At 51.4% G+C, this 16,278-nt stretch overlaps 6 protein-coding genes across 6 annotated transcripts; 2 read left to right on the forward strand and 4 right to left on the reverse strand.

Moving 5' to 3' along the window:
- Positions 1-292: 292 nt before the first annotated feature.
- On the forward strand, positions 293-1,893 carry P174DRAFT_457217 (amidohydrolase; the record flags this gene model as incomplete). Its single annotated transcript, XM_024829525.1, has 2 exons — positions 293-1,733; positions 1,778-1,893. The coding sequence occupies 2 exons, from the start codon at positions 293-295 to the stop codon at positions 1,891-1,893; spliced, it is 1,557 nt and encodes a 518-aa protein (XP_024685022.1).
- Positions 1,894-3,761: 1,868 nt separating this feature from the next.
- P174DRAFT_417465 (Homocysteine S-methyltransferase) lies at positions 3,762-7,723 on the forward strand (the record flags this gene model as incomplete). The annotated part of the gene is made up of 4 exons (XM_024824603.1): positions 3,762-4,126; positions 4,250-4,282; positions 6,639-7,536; positions 7,583-7,723. 4 exons carry the CDS (start codon positions 3,762-3,764, stop codon positions 7,721-7,723), a joined length of 1,437 nt encoding a protein of 478 aa, XP_024685023.1.
- An 82-nt stretch (positions 7,724-7,805) lies between these two features.
- On the reverse strand, positions 7,806-9,558 carry P174DRAFT_457219 (putative amino acid permease; the record flags this gene model as incomplete). Its single annotated transcript, XM_024829526.1, has 3 exons — positions 7,806-7,919; positions 7,968-8,308; positions 8,355-9,558. The coding sequence occupies 3 exons, from the start codon at positions 9,556-9,558 to the stop codon at positions 7,806-7,808; spliced, it is 1,659 nt and encodes a 552-aa protein (XP_024685024.1).
- A 993-nt stretch (positions 9,559-10,551) lies between these two features.
- Positions 10,552-12,364, reverse strand: P174DRAFT_365028 (MFS transporter; the record flags this gene model as incomplete). The annotated part of the gene is made up of 2 exons (XM_024822034.1): positions 10,552-11,865; positions 11,921-12,364. The coding sequence occupies 2 exons, from the start codon at positions 12,362-12,364 to the stop codon at positions 10,552-10,554; spliced, it is 1,758 nt and encodes a 585-aa protein (XP_024685025.1).
- A 508-nt stretch (positions 12,365-12,872) lies between these two features.
- Positions 12,873-13,634, reverse strand: P174DRAFT_427982 (uncharacterized protein; the record flags this gene model as incomplete). Its single annotated transcript, XM_024825481.1, has 1 exon — positions 12,873-13,634. One exon carries the CDS (start codon positions 13,632-13,634, stop codon positions 12,873-12,875), a length of 762 nt encoding a protein of 253 aa, XP_024685026.1.
- A 992-nt stretch (positions 13,635-14,626) lies between these two features.
- P174DRAFT_364765 (putative short chain dehydrogenase) lies at positions 14,627-15,471 on the reverse strand (the record flags this gene model as incomplete). The annotated part of the gene is made up of 2 exons (XM_024822015.1): positions 14,627-15,141; positions 15,189-15,471. 2 exons carry the CDS (start codon positions 15,469-15,471, stop codon positions 14,627-14,629), a joined length of 798 nt encoding a protein of 265 aa, XP_024685027.1.
- Between the last annotated feature and the right edge of the window lie 807 nt (positions 15,472-16,278).

The following is a 16,278-nucleotide window of genomic DNA, read 5'->3' on the forward strand; positions in this document are numbered from 1 at the left end:
GCTGGACTAGGCATCTGGGATTATCAAAGAAGCCATATGATGGTGATATAGAATCAACCTGACCAATGGCGTCACTTTCCGCGGTCAAGGCGGGGCTCTCCGGCTGCAATTGTATTCCTTATCAGCCAATCACAATTGCCGACATATATCTAGGCATCTCACTGTTCAGCAACGCTCAAAAGGGCAAGTGGAAGAGAATAGGCTTATCTTTGACATATGACAAAGGGAAACTGCTTATATATGGCAACAGTAGATTGATTCCCTGGATTACCACAGCTGAAACTGAACCACCATGAAGACCATCTTCACGAACGGCCGCATATTCTCTCCCTCATCAAACGACCTAAACGCAGACAATGCATTTGCGGAATCAATGGTCATCGAAGATGACCACATTATTTATGTGGGTGTACAGGACGAGGCTCCCTTTGAAGACAATACAATCGACCTAAATAGCCGAATTGTTGTGCCCGGCTTCATCGACGGCCATGTGCACATCCTCAACTTTGGTCTGTCCTTGGGCAAGCTCGACTTGATGGAATGTACATGTCTAGAGGACATCCGGAAGGCCATCAGATCATTTGCAGCAAGCCATCCTACCGCTCCTCGTCTTCTCTGCCGAGGATGGATTCAATCGACAACCAGTGGGATCGCTCTGGCAAGTATGTTGGACGATTTGGATCCACGCCCGATCCATATCGAATCCCTGGATCTACACTCAGTGTGGTGCAACCCGGCTGCCTTGGAAGAAATGGGTATCTACACGACCCCGGATCCACCTGGCGGAACGATTCACCGTGACGAGACCGGAAGACCATCAGGTCTCCTGAGCGAAAGTGCCGTGGTTGATCTCGTCTGGCCATTTCTCGCAAAAATCACAACTCAAGAAGCAAAACTAAACGCCCTTGACCAAGCTTTCACGGCATACACGCAGGCCGGGTACACTGGCCTCGTCGACATGGCCATGGACGAGCCCACCTGGGACGTTCTCCAGCTCTACCGACAACGTCACAATTCCCCCCTGCACATCGCAGCATACTGGCTCGTCCCCTTTTCCAAGAACCAAGAAACCAACTTTCGCCACGTCGACCGCGCAATCCAGCTACACGCTGAGTTCAGCCCCAGTAACTCAGCCCATTTCTGCATCATGGGCATAAAGCTCATCTGCGACGGCGTCGTAGACGGCTGCACAGCAGCCCTGAGCCAACCCTACGGCAACCTTACCGACCCCGTCGAACCCATCTGGCCCGCAGACATGCTCAAAGCCGTCGTGCAGCGCGCCGACCAAGCCGGCCTGCAATGCGCTATCCACGCTATCGGCGACAAAGCCGTAAAGCAGGCCATCGATGTCCTAGCAGAAGTGGGCACGCCTGGCCGGCGCCACCGCATCGAGCATCTTGAGCTCACTGCCCCCGAGGACGCAAAGCGGCTGGGAAAGTTGGGCATAACTGCGTCAGTGCAGCCGGTGCACTCGGATCCGGTTTTATTCCGGGCATGGCCGGCACTGATCGGCGACCGGTGCCAGAGGGCGTTGGCGTATAGGGAGTTTGTGGATGGAGGGGCGAGGCTTGCGATTGGGACGGATGCGCCTACTGCGGCGCATTTGCCGTTGCCGAATCTGTATAATGCGACTACGAGGCGGTCGGCGCTGGAACCCGGGGAGTCCCAGGCTACGAATGCGCATTTTGGCTTGGGGCTGGCGGAGGCTGTCGCGGCTGCGACGGAGGGGCGGCGTATGCGAGGTTTGCAGAGGGATGGACGGGGTGCTTGAGGGAAGGACGTAGAGCGGACTTTGTGGTGTTGGATATGCGGTGGGAAGCGGAAGAGCTGTTGGAGGGCAAGGTGTGCGAAACCTGGTTCGGAGGGAAGAGGGTATACAGCGTAGATAGATAGGGCCTGTTGTTATTGGGCTCTTGTTTGTCTCATATTATATTCAGCCGTCCTCCCCAATCCCTGTGTAACTGCACAATGGGCTTCTCTTTGCCAATACTATATTAGGCCGTCACAGCTGTATCATCCACAGGCCGGGAAAGATACTTGATCTGGGCCCCGTCTCTCTGTGCCATCTCCAGGCTCCGATAGAGAGCCTCAAATGAGCCACTAGGGCTCCTAACCTGCCCTGAGCCAGGGTATTCACATGGATATCGATAGCAAACCTCACAAGGTCCTTCGCCATCGTCAAAAGTGAATCCAACTACACCGTCTGGCTGGAATGTTTCCAGGGATAGCTTCGCAGCAGAAATATCAACTATTGGAAGCTTCTTTGGCGTCAATACAACCCTCCTCTCGTCCTGGTCGTCGCAACGTAGAACGTGCTCATGTGCGTCGAAGCATCGAACGAGCAATCAAAGAACAACGGTCTTGGAAGCTGGGAAGTGATGATGACGATACCAATTATTATAACCCCGCAGCTTGCCAGGTATCTATGACGGACTATTAGCATCTTCTCTGGCATATAACATGCACAATCCCATTGATGAAGAGGTGATACTACCCGTCCAGATTTGAAATTGCTGCTACGTTTATACCTAACTCCATGACAAAGCATCGCCTTCGTTTCTACGTTTTTAGTCCTTCCTCAGCGGTCAGTAAATCTGATCGTAGAGCCGAGACTGCGCAATCTCCGTAACCAGGAAAGCTAGTCCGTCATCCAATACTCTGATGCCAGAGGAGAATAAGGTAAGTCCTGTGACAGTATCCTAAACCCTAGTATATTAATGCTGCATCTGAGACCGTTGTCCATGCCGTTGCCAACACGCTATGTTCAAACATCGGCCGCATTACGGACGCTGAACGATATTGTAAACTGGTCTTGTGTAGTTAGAGGTGGTCCGTCCGTTCTCGTCCACGGGCAGATATTCAAAACGAACCGTGGGGTTGTTGTCGCTCAAGTCCGAGGTGTAACGTATCGGCGCCGGATATTGCGTGTTGTATACTTTCCATCCCGGGTAGAGTTAGCAGCTACCTAGAGATATTATGGCCTAATTACTGCTAGCAGGGATCATGCTTCGGCATGCATGTGTGGTCCGTTGCTCGGGGCCTAGAACATTACCCCGATCCTCCTATGGGGTGGTTGCTTGGCTCAAATACCTCGGCTTTCAGCTCAAGGCGAACAATTTGAGGTGACACAGACCTCATAGAGGAGTACCGTCCATGCTTCCGTGGAGAAAAGCAGTCCGAATAGAGGAATGCGGTAAATTTGCGAATGCGCATGGAAGCGCACCTACCCATTCCATCATCGATCAAGCGTACAGAACAGCACGAAGTGGCTGATCCCCTCGCGTATAGATGATGAGATCCCACCTCCCCGCTGATCCGGCTGAGTTCTAAAGCCGGGTTCGAGCGGCTGGTGCTGGCAATTATCACCAGCTAATGCCCTCTCAAATTCTGATCGCTTCGAGATGCTAGTTCAGGAGCCCGTATCAGCCCCGATTTCAGCTATGGAGCACGCCCAGAAAGAACAGAATCAAAGTGGCGTGTGCATGGGCGCGTGGCACCTGTCAGCCCGCTTGCTGACAGCGTTAGGGGGCTGATATCAATCTGGGCCGGGAATTACAAGAGCTCAGCCGTGTATCCTTCTTATCTGTGGTCTTGCCTGGACCTGCTTTGAGCTGAAGAATAGACACAGTCTCGAGATATAAAGTCGGGTTCTCCATAGTTGTCTTTAGTCCAGCAGGATTATTCCCACATAATTATTCTCCCCCTCAGCAGGCAACTTTTCACTTGTCACTTTGCCTGTTTTGGATAGTAACATCCTCATCATGTCCGACGCCGAACTTTCTATATCCTCTTCCCCGGTCCAGGACGGAAAGAAATACTCGATCAAGGTCCCTGGAGGCGGGGCTCTAAGCGTCGTCCCAGGAAAATACAAGAACGAAGAGGTCCACATCCGATCCTGGGAAAACGCCAAAAACCAGCTGTGGGTGGCGGAAGCCAACGACGGTGGTTTTGGATTCCGCAACGCAAGTTCGGGAAGGTTGCTGGGGTCGAACAAGAATGGGGATATCGCAGCTGACGCGGATAAGCTGGATTCCTGGGAACGGTTCAAGTTCCTGAACGTTGGGTCCGGGTATCTCTTTTGGGTTATCTACAACGGCACACAGCAGTATCTTTACCGTCCTGCCCAGTGGGATTCTCTTCAAATCACGACTCATCAGTCCAATGCTATTTTGCTGCAGATTCATAAAGAATGAGATGCGTGGACCTATGCTGGGTTGACTGCTCTGTGCTGACCTTTGAACACTGTTAGCCGCTCCGTGGCCCTGTTCCCGCCAGGCATCTTGTAAGGCATAGGACATGATACTCAGATCTAACAGCGAGGCACAAGTGGATTCTCTCTGCTGTTCACTACTTTCATCATCTCTTAATTCTTTGTCAGTTGGAACAGTATGACATTAGCTACTCTCATTGACAGTTTGTGGTGGTATATTATGTGTCCTCATTTAGCTAATCAACATGTATCCTTTGCTTATTAAACATATCAAATTGTAAAACTAGCCTGCACAATCTTCAATATCTACTGGACACAAAGCTGCCAGTGCCGAGGTTCCCATGGACGGCAACAGGATTAAAGATAGGACGAGTCTGAATAACTGGACTAACCAAAAATCAGAATCTACCCCTTTGTCTGGCAGGAGAATTATAGGCAAGCCTGCTAAAGGCTTGCCCTTCATCATCATCTTCCATGTCAAGCTCCCTCTGCAGGTCCCTGGTCTCTTTTAGACGGAGCATCTTCTTATGTGCTCCCTGCCTCCCTTTCCTGCGCTTCCTCCCATCTTTCCTGACATCAGTCGAGTTCCTTTCTTCCTCCCCTTTCATGTATGCTCCGCACGGCCTTGCCCCCTGCGCCAAATTGTACCGCCAGAACACCGCCACTGACATAGTGTTTTTGAATCGAGCACGCTTGAATGATGATTGGCGGAATGATGGGAAAGACTACCGAGATTATCTGGTAAGGTCCGGGCTAAGAGAGTCGAGTTGCGCAAGATCTCATCGATCGCCAGTCCTTTCCCGGGACTGAAAAGCATTGGCCGGGGACATCATGAAAGCCGATCATAGCAATGGATGGAACCTAGGCTGAAAGCATCAGTCTGGCCGCCGAAGTGTTTATGCCCATGCACACACTGTAAGTCTGAGTAATTGGCCAGATAGTACTCCGTATGGTCTCCTGGTTCTAAGTGTGGTGCATCCCTTCGGATACCCACAGGTTAAAGGGGGTTTGCCCAATTTACCATGAGGAACCAATCAACACGCTGATAAACAGCTGTTCTACCACAATCAAGGTTGACATGCTGACCTGAATAAAAGCACTTTCGATCACGATGAGGCGAGTAGGCATAGGATGGATCGAAAGTAGAGCAACCGGGCACAGCGTAAGACGGTACGATCTTGGGAAAGAGAATTACCTCGAGTGACTCAGAGCCAAGAGCTTAGGGCGGGAAACGCAGGACACTGTTCTTTTGGGGGTCGTGTGGAGTGACTATACTTGTTCAGCGAACGCATACCTACAAGACTAAATGGCTGATCTTGCTTTGAACTGGGTACAGGTAGAATACATATCCTGAGAATCCAGCAGTTGAAATTGGACTTCAATGGCAGCCAACTAGCATTACTCGTGAGACTGCTAACAGACAAGTTTTTCCGATTTGTGATGCAAGCCAGGCAAACAACGAGCACCAATTAGTCTTGGCGGCCTATAACATGCTATAATGAAGCCCTGATAAAATGGAGGCCCCTGAGCGAAATAGCAGTCTCCCTCGGTAGCTCGATTGGAGATCATGGGCACTAAAGAGACTTTGTCAGTATACTGGCACCATTTTTAGGAACCCTTTTTGACCGAAAGAGAGACTTGCCACATTGTTGCTGCATTGACGGTTGTTGCAGCAGAGGAATGTTCCGCCGTTGCAGTACTGGCCTGGCTGAGAGCAGCCAGCATTGGGAGCAGGGACAGCAGCGAGTGCCGCAGTGGCAGTGGCGACTAGGAGGAGAAGAGTAGCAAAGACCTTCATGTTGAGTTTGTGTTCGAATTTCAATGATCTCTGAACTTTGTAAAGATGGTTGAGTTCCAACAACTCTTTGGCGGAACTCGACGTGTATTTATATGCTGAAGGCGATGTCTGTGTAACAGTCTGGTCTCAATGTCGGGACTGATACAGCCTGGGATTGCTGCCACTCACCGTCATGGACCAGCTCTGTTGGAGAATTTGCCCGAGATTACTGGCTCATCGGAATCTCGAGGTGCATCCATCTGACCATAAGAGCTGACAGCGTCTTACTCCTTGCATAGATGCTGACGGATCTTCATAGCTATTCCCTGGCGGAGTCAGACGTGCCGTTTAGCCGTTCCGTACAATGTCTATTTTGGAAAATGGGCTACAGAATATGCAGACAACACAGGGATTCGTATCAAGTCCTCGATGCATCATATGATGCTCTGAGCATTGCAGCGGGCAGAAACAAGGCAGAAACGAGGCATCGATGGGATAAGATAAGAAAAGAGCATCTAGATAAGATAAGGTTATCCCCACGTGCGATAAGCCAAATCCCACAATTCCCCTCCACACTCGGCTCTCCCTCTTTACCTCTCTAGGGAATAACCTCAATTTATCACTCCAACTCATCACAATTCCTTATAACAGTACCAGCAATGACCTCAATCCAAATCCTCGACGGAGGACTCGGAACCTCCCTCCAAGACCAACACGGCATCGCCTTCGACTCCTCTACCCCCTCTGGGCATCCCACCTCCTCGTCTCCGACCCCACCACTCTCCTGGCCTGCCAGCGCGACTTCGTAACAGCAGGCAGCGACGTTCTCCTAACAGCCACCTACCAAGTCTCCATTGAAGGATTCGCCCGCACCAAGACCCCCGAGTTTCCGGATGGCATCCCCCGCCCCGCTATCGGAAAATATCTCCGAACGGCACTGGCCATCGCCGAGCAAGCGCGGGTGCGCCCATCCGCCGCGAAAATCGCACTCAGTCTGGGCCCGTACGGCGCGTGCATGATCCCCGGTCAGGAATACAGCGGGCGCTACGACGCGGAGCATGACAGTGAGGAAACGCTGTTCCAATGGCATTTGGAGCGACTACGGTTATTCCTTGAGGCGGATGAGAAGTTGGCGGAGAGAGTGCAGTATGTGGCGTTTGAGACGCTGCCGCGGCTGGATGAGATCCGTGCGGTGAGGAGGGCGATCCGCGCGGCGGGCTTGGATGTGCCGTTCTGGGTGGCGTGTGTGTTCCCCGGAGAGGAGGCGACGTTGCCCGATGGGAGTTCGATCGGGCAGATTGTGCAGGCTGCGCTTGCGGAGATGGAGGATGCGGCGGTGCCATGGGGGGTGGGCATCAATTGCACCAAGATCTATAAGCTGGATGCACTGGTTCGTGAGTTTGGCGAGGAGATAGCGAGGGCTGTCGGCGCAGGCCGGGTAGGCGCTGTTCCGAGTCTGGTGCTGTATCCGGATGGTACCAATGGAGAGGTTTACAACACGACCACGCAGACATGGGAGAAGCCGGAGGGTTATACAAGTGATGAAAGGGTATGTGGTTACTCGCTCTTCAAATACTCAATTCTGACTGGAGTAGGGCCCGTGGGAATCCCAGCTGGCGCAGGTTGTCACGAATGCTCGCGCAACGGGTCCCTTTACTTCATTCCTGGTTGGAGGGTGCTGCAAAGCCTCTCACAACGATATTCGAAAGCTGGCGGAGCAGCTGAAAACCGCGTAATCGATTCAACAAGGAAGATGTTCTATACATTATTGGGTATCACCTCTAAGCATCTATATAGTATATACAAAAGACAAGCACTTCAGAAAAGCCAATCGACGATGCGACGCCACCATGTCATCGGCCTGTGTTTCTCGATGATCTCTCCTTCTTGGAGACGGCCAGACCATAGATCAATATTGGCCGCGCGAGCAAACTACAACCGTTAGCCACGTCTTCGAAATGCAGGGAATCTGGGACGAACCTTGGTGCGGTACCACAACTTCCATCCGATGATGGGGACAATGAAGATAGGAATACCGATATACGAAGCGACAAAGTCGGAGGTATTCCAGTTGCCCTTGAGGAAGACGGGGAATCCGGCCACGAGGGTGATGATGGTGGATCCGATGAATCCCACCCACGCCGCATACGGCTGCAGAGGGCCCTTCCACGGCAGCGTGTCGCGGTGGACGCCCTGAGCCTTGAGCGCGGCATAGAAGCGAATGTAGCAGAAGGAGAGCGTGGCCCATGCGATGAGACCAGCAACAGTGCTGAGATTCAGAAGCCAGCTGAAGGCTTGCGCGGCGCCGCCAGATCCAAGACCTGACCTGTTAGTTATTGTACGATCAGCAGAATTGTAGTGACTTACTGAGATAGGCCAATGGTCCAAACAGCCAAGCGGCGATAACTGCCACATAAGGGACACCCTTCTTGGTCACCTTGCCAAATACCTGGGGCAATTGGTGATCGGTCGTCATGGCCACGATCATTCGCGAGCCGACCCAGCAGTACGAGTTGCCCGCGGACCAGGCAGAAATCAGGATACAGGCGTTGACAATGGAAGGCAGAGCGTTGATGCCGGCCTGGCGAATGGCAATAACCCAAGGAGAGCTGTTCGCATTTCCCGCTCCGGAAACAAGATCGGCGTTTCTGGGATCGACGATCATGCCGATGAGGAACGCGCCGAGGATGTAGAAGAAGGCAATGCGATAGGTGACGCGCCGGGCGGCTTTGGGAATCGCCCGGTGGGGGTCAACCGACTCGGCCGCGGTGATGACGACGGTCTCGACGCCGATAAAGCTGAAGGAGGCGTTGACAAAGGCGGACAGGAAGCCCAGGAAGTGGCCGGTAGATCCGGTGATGCCGTTGTAGTTGGTCCAGGCGCCGGGATTGTGCCAGTAACGGAAGCCGATGGCCTCGTGGTTCGGTCCGCCGCCAGAGGTGATGACGATGGAGACAATCACCAGGCCAATGAAGCAGAGTACCTTGATGCTACCGGCGAGGACTTCTGTCTCACCGTAGAATCGCACACTCATGAGATTGATCGCCAGAATCAGCACCAGGCCCACGGTGATGACCACCGCGGGGGTGATGTCCGTCCAGTAGGAGACAATCACCGCAGCCGCAGACACTTCTGACGCGATAGCAATGGTGTAGCAGTAGCCGTACGAGATAGCCAGCGAGAAACCAACTGAGGGATCGATGAAGCGTGTCGCCCAGTGTGGGAAGGATCCGGCGGTGGGCAGCAGCGTCGCCAACTCGGCGATACTCTGCATCACACACCATAGCACCAGACCAACGACCGCATAGGCCAGTAGCAAACCAGCAGGACCAGCTTTGGCATACGCCGCACCCGTTCCCACGAACAGACCCGTGCCAATACCACCACAGAACCCGATCATGGTCACCTGGTAGTTCTTCAGGCGACGCTGGGTGGCACCCCGGCCACCAACATTGAGCTGCAGGCCATCCTTCTCAGTATAGGGTGCAACCTCTTCCCCGTATGGCTGGGAACGATCCGTCTCAATCTTGGAGTCGGATTTCTCCAAGGTGTGGCCGGTGTGGGAGATCATCTCGGGTCGATATGCGGTGTCTCCCCACATTCACAACCGATTTAGTGATTGAGAAGATGTCAAAGGTTCAAGAGGAACGTTCGCCATGGGGAAAAGATGGCGGAGAAATCCTTTTTGTATTCTGGCCTGGAGCCCGCATATCACGACATCGGGGGTTGCCGTCGCGCCATTGGTGGCTGTCTTCTCCACAGTCGACCACAATTGTCTATATTCGGTCTTTTTGCGGGTTCTCGGATGCTTTCCGCTGTTGCTTTGTCTAGGGTTTTACTCACTTGGCAGCCAGACTGCGCGAGACTGAACTACAGGTCCTTCCTTTTGGTGACCTTTGAAGTCTACAACTAGCAATAGGATAACTCATATCTCCATTCTAAATGGACTGCAACTGCTAACTACGGTATTATGCTGGATTGTGTCAAGACTGTCCACCCTGCATTAGTCAGCTGCCTAATAAGGTGATAATTCCCTTCCCCTATCAAGCTTTTTCGCCGAGATCGGAATCGCCACAGGAAGATGCGTAGAATAAGTTTGCAAAAACTTTGTATGGAACGCCACCTAATTTCGTGGCAATTCGCGCATGTTCGTCAGGTACTGGTATCATTGCTACTCTCACTCAGCTAAATTGCCTATTATGCAAATGTACAAATATACCTTTTTAGCTTGATATGGCATCATTTTAAGTTCAAGCACTCATTTATGGCTTATTATCACATCATATTTCTAAGGCCTGATATTCTAAATACGAGAGTCAGATACAGGAAGGAAGCCAATGACAAGCACACCATTGATGTTTTAATGCGATTGACATGCATTGAGAAATGTACTGGCATCTGTACCAGCAGCTGCTTGCTGTTATAGCCCCAGACAGGTCATAGCATGCATTCAAAATACAACATAGTGCAGTCTATTCACTGTCTATTATCTATATCATCCAGTAATTACTTCTTGTCTGGCTCCGGAGGCAGACAAGACGCCCCGAGCGGAAAATCAATGTTTTTAAACACCCTCCTTGGTTGTTGGAGCTTCCCCCACATGCTTGGATAGCTCTTCCGGTTGGCTCTGCTCCCTCTTTTCCTTGCTAATACGCTCCTCTCTCCATCCATGCCCCCATCTGAATACAGCCCACAGAAGCGGGCTAAAAAGCACCCATAGAAACGCAATGAGCGTGGCCGTCCAACCAATTCCGATGCGCTGGATCAACGGATCCGCAACCGCAACGGCTCCCGCACCCAGCAGACACCGGAACAGGTTGTTCGCAGCTACTGCAGTAGCAGGACTCTGGCGATTCAGGTCCACTATCAACGTACTCACCGAGCTAAAAGACCCGGAGGTCAGATGTCCTGTGAAGAAGAGCATCACCACCGGGCCGGCCAGCGCAGTCTTATACTCCATGACCCAGCCGTAGGCGATGATGCACAAACACGCGCAGTAGACCAAGGGGATCGTCACGGCCAAGCGGGCGACTTCGATGTTGAAATGCTGGATATCCTGCTGTCGGTTCTTTTCGATCGGGAGGCCCTGCCGTCGGGCTTCTCGGCGGAAGTTCCAGTCTAGAATTCGTCCGACTGTCCACCGGGAGGTTAGACTGCCTATCCCCACTGGGAGGTAGCATAGTCCGACTTGGATAGAATTGAAGTGGAATCTTGCTTGCAGCTGGGAGGTCAAGGTGCTCAAGACGGCCATGTACCCGGAGAACAATAGCGAGCCGTAGATCAGAATGATGAGTGCTTCCTTGTCGGTGGCGATCAGAGCCGACGCGAACGGATTTGTGCGTCGACGCCGCTTCTCGATGGTTTGATGGTCCGGCTCTGGCTTTTGCTTTCCGGACCCCCATTTCTGCACTAGAATCTGCCATACAGACTGGTTCCACCTGGCGGCAGGGACAGAGCCGTTGCCCACAACTGCGCGGCAGGTTTCAGGCAAGATGATAGCAATTATCGTCCCGAGGAAACCGCTGAAAATAACCAGGAACCAAAAGACTGCTCGCCAGCCAAGGTAATGGTCCAATAAACCCCCGATGATTGGCCCCAAGGCAGGCCCAAGGGTCACGCCCATACTAGCGTATCCTATATACTTTCCTCGCTCTGCTCTGGTTGACAAGTCAGCAACGACAGCGCTTCCCAGAGCAATTGTCCCACTGCTGCCTGAGCTCTGCAGACAACGCAGGACCAGCAGTGACGCGTAGCTATCCTGGACAGCGAGGCCTATATTGGCGGCTAGGTAGATGGTGAAGCAGATGAGGTAGGCGGGTCGTCGCCCGTGGGTATCTGCAAAGTTTGCTATGAATGACGGGGCAATTCCTTGGAAGATCTACCGCTGACAGTATACTCTGTTGACTGCTTCCTGTCAATAGCGAATGGCCTACCAGGTACGTTGTGATGGTTATATTAATCAGCGAGATGGACACATTCAAGTCCTTTGAGAGATTGTTCAGTGCCGGAAAGTAGATGCTGCTGGAGATGGCAGAGATAATAGCCGCGAATGAGACCAGGAGCATAATGAAGATCTTTTCGCCTTCCGGTAGTATGCAGTATGGTGACCCTACTGCTGTATTGGGGTCTGTTGTTGCTGCAGGCGCAGAAGGATGTACCTCAGTGGACCCTGTCTCTGATTGTGGATGTAGATTCTCCTCTGCTTTCCTCTCCTGTTGCCCCCTGGCAGCAGTTGTGGTAATCTCATCTTCCACTTTCATGTGTCGGCCTCCTTCTGGTTCAGTGTCCTTAATGCTAGTTGCATGTCCAGCAGCCGAATTGCCTTGGTTACTCGACAGGCCATGATCCTTATTCGTTATGTGGGCTACTGCAGCCATGTCCAGGATTTATGTTTGATGTATCTGGTACATTGACATACTAAAGCATCTTTTATATCCCTGAATAGTGTGCCGGTTCCGCTTAGCCAGCCGGAACAGGCTCGGGCGCCCATTGGCTGCTGGCCTATGACCTGTATTTTTCTAGGTACTGTATAAGGCCGTCTAGGGTAGTGTTGACACATGATCAAGCGTCCATAGCAAGTCTAGTCATATGGCACTATAATCCATCCCTCCTGGGCTTCACTATCTCTACACTCCGTCAGCGTCTTTCATTGAAAGGCTGGATTTTATAGACACAGTTATATTTGTAAGGTCTAGTAGTAGTAGATTTATACCCATACGGCGCCTCTGGTAGGGGCTGATATTCTGGGGGAGCCGTCTGTGCAAGCTGACATCCTACTAACTAAGCCTAGATACACCAAAACGCCTTGTAAAAGCAACTGAAATCACAAAAGCCAGACTGTGCAAACAAAGGAGAGCAATTTCAATGGTGCCTAATCAGTTGATTTCACCAGATCCTAAATAGCCTCACCTGGTCAACCTTGAGCCGCACTTTCTGTGCTTCCCGGATCACTGCCTGACGGAGATCTCGCAACCCATCACCAGACATTTCAATTCTCTTCGCCAGACTCATCTGTGCTAGGATTGTCAGCACAAACCTCCTGTGTAGTGCATTGCATATCTCCTGATCGGGGGGAGGTTCTCTGATAAGGCAGTCATACAGTGGTGCCAGTGTGTTAAGCAAGTATGACCACAAGGCGAACAGTTGCTGAGTCGCTGGTTTGTCCTTGCTGAGATCAGGAGCCCGCAGTAGAATGGATAAGAGAGCTTCATTCTCTAGTATCGTAGGATCGAAGGATGGTCGATGCACAGGCTCAATAATGACCATTATCTGGTTCAAGCAGTTGATCGTCTCACGTAGAGAAAGATAAATCATTTGCATTTTCGTCCTGCCAGCATCATTGTCATTGGTATCGGCAGACATGGCCACATCAGCTGTATTGTTATTCAAGGCATCCTGAATATCGACAAGAGCTTGTTGCAGTCGATGTAGGATATGTAAGAGCTGGTCTTCAATGCCAGGAGCCTCCCACAGTCGGTATAGAGACCACCACTCTGCCTCCTCTGCCCAACGCCGGAGTCGGCGAAGCTCATACTGCCACAAAACTAACGCCACCTCATCTTCGTATGGTGTCAATCGGCCTGATGATATTAGCTGACTGAACTTCTGGAGAGATGACTCAACCAGTGATGAAGTTAAACAAGACATTGTATAGATTTGTTGTTGAAGTGGTTGGACGAGGATGATGAGGAGGAGGATGAGAGAAGATGAGAGAGGGTGAGGGAGAGTGAAGATAACCTTATATATTTCACAGACTTACTGTCTACGTCTACTCTGAGGGTAATTGGGACAATGAATATTAGTTCTGAAACATTCATCTTGTGCAGTGAGTGATGTGTTATGAAAGGGGCTTTGTGAATAAAGGAAAACACAAAGGGTCCACGGCGGAGACATGGACAAAGGGGGACTTGTAAACTTGATATAGTAGGCCTTTTCCTTTCTTCTAGGTCTATCCTCTGCGATAAAGCTCACAGAAGTATTTTTGCAATTAGTGGTTTTGACATACAGTGATTATTGATCCTGTATGGCAAATTCCTAACTGGAATTGAAGTCACTGGCCTCAGTCCTTTCTCGTCAACCAACTTGATGACTACATGCATGGTTGGAGATACCCAAAGGCTTTACAGGAAATAGATACTGAGAGAGCTGAAGAGCTATCTCACTAGTCAGGAGCATGATGAGTTATTTCTTGAACATGCTGCGTCATTCATTAAAGAACAGTTTAATAGATAGTGAAAATATCAGCCAGTCACTGGATCAGCGATCCGAAGGCAGACACTTTGGGTGGGACTGGGTTTGAACCTTTTCTGAGAACCACTCAGAAATTGTCCAATTTATTAGACGACTTAACCAAGACCTTAGCTTTGATAAGATGGAAGTACTTGGAGACTCCAGAATCGATTAGTGCTTATTCGAGTACACCGATTTATGGATGCAGACTAAACCGCTTCAGCATACCAGTATACTCTATCGACAGTCCCCCTGGATACAGAGTACTCGAGTTCGCAATGCTACGTGCTGGCGCTCCGGGCACATTGTATATTGCAGGCTGCACATGGGCAGAATGCACACCGTGTGCGATAAAGTATGAGGGTGAACCGATATCAGATTTGATACAAAATAGATGTCAACTTCAAGCCTCACCACTCCTGCACTCCCTCCCTCCTAATCACCCTCCCGACCTCAGCATCCCTATCCCCCTCCAGTACCGACCGAATAAATGGCCCGGCTACATCAGAATCTTCCGCCCCGTTCTTCTTCATCTCCTCCGGCGTGCTACCCCCCAAGCCAGTCGCCAGGTGTCCCGGCGCGATCCCCCAAATCTTTACCCCGTCGTTTTTGAGGATCCGCCCCCACTCGCGCAGCACCATGTTGAGTCCTGTCTTCGCGCTGCGGTACGCGGTGGCAGTTGTCCCAGCGGGCTTGGGCCAGCCGGCCGGTGGGGACCGGTTGATTGAAAGACGGAGGTCGTCGGTGCCTGCGAGTCTCGCTGCGCCAGATGTCACGAAGAGGAGCCTGGGGTCGGAGCTTCTGAGAAGGAGAGGCATGAGGGCGGAGGTGAGGAGGTGTGTGCCCGTGACGTTGACATCCCAGGTCTTGGCCCACATTTGGCGTTCGGTCAGTGTGGTGTTGGCTTGGGCATCAAACCACGCGCCTGGGACGTTAGGATGTGTATCAGACAGAGGAGGTCCAAAGACATACCTGCGTTATTGACGAGAGCGTCGAGTCTTCCGAACCTGGCGTTGATATCTTCGTAGGCGTGTTTGATCGAGTCGTCGCATTCGAGGTCGATCTGAAGGGCGGAGAGCTGGCTTTGGGAGTTTGGGAACTCGTTTTGAATGGCACTAATGGCGCTGTGGACTTTTGCTGGGGATCGTCCGCCTACGATGATGCTGTAGGTTTGCGTGGAGTTGCAGAGGGCGCGGACGACCTGGAAACCGATTCCGGTGTTGGCGCCGGTGATGAGGACGATTTTGGATGCCATTGTATTCAGTTGACTTTAGCTCATGAGGAAGTCTGTATCATTGTTCCCTTTTCTGCGGGCTCTCGTCGTAGACATACCTCCATAACTCCGCACTACATCCGTAAACCCCGGTAGGGCAAATATCCAACGGATATATGGACTTACGGGGGATGTCAATCCATATCATCCGTAAAATTGCGCCTTCAGAAGACTCGATATCTCAGATGAATCAAGTTCTCGACTATCCCTTCCCCATCCAACACGTCATCCCATGTACGATATCATTCCTGCGATTGCGTCGTCGACGTTTGTTGCTGGGAGGGTTGTTCTATCATCCATAGTAAGGCAATCTATTGCAGTTGTGAAGTGGACTACCTTGTTGTTGAGAGACTCGGTAATGAAGCCTCCAGGGCTTGTGAACGACAGGATATATATGTAGCAAAAGACTTCGGGCAAATCGTTGGAAGCTTCCATCATGATGTAGGGCTCGGCATGGGGAGATGGCTAGCGGCTAAATTATGCCTGGAAATGAGGACAGCCTATCTCTCAAGTTTAGCTCTTTCTCACGATCATCTTCTGTAGAAGCATGGCAGTAATTATAAGCTATTAGTGCTTCACTCGTATTGTGGTTGTTTCCTCGGGAGTTGCTGAACCCGACCAGTATAGCCATCTCGGGCTTTTCTATCCCCCGACTGGCCATCCTCTAACTAGAGTCATCCGAAACAACCCCGAGCGAGGAAAGCTCTCCAAATATAAATAGAAGATCTTGTCTGTGATCATAAATATGTCAACTTGATATCGGTCTCAGTTCTCTCTGCCTATCTGCAA

Source organism: Aspergillus novofumigatus, assembly GCF_002847465.1.
Source record: "Aspergillus novofumigatus IBT 16806 chromosome Unknown P174scaffold_2, whole genome shotgun sequence".
NCBI lineage: Eukaryota > Fungi > Ascomycota > Eurotiomycetes > Eurotiales > Aspergillaceae > Aspergillus > Aspergillus novofumigatus.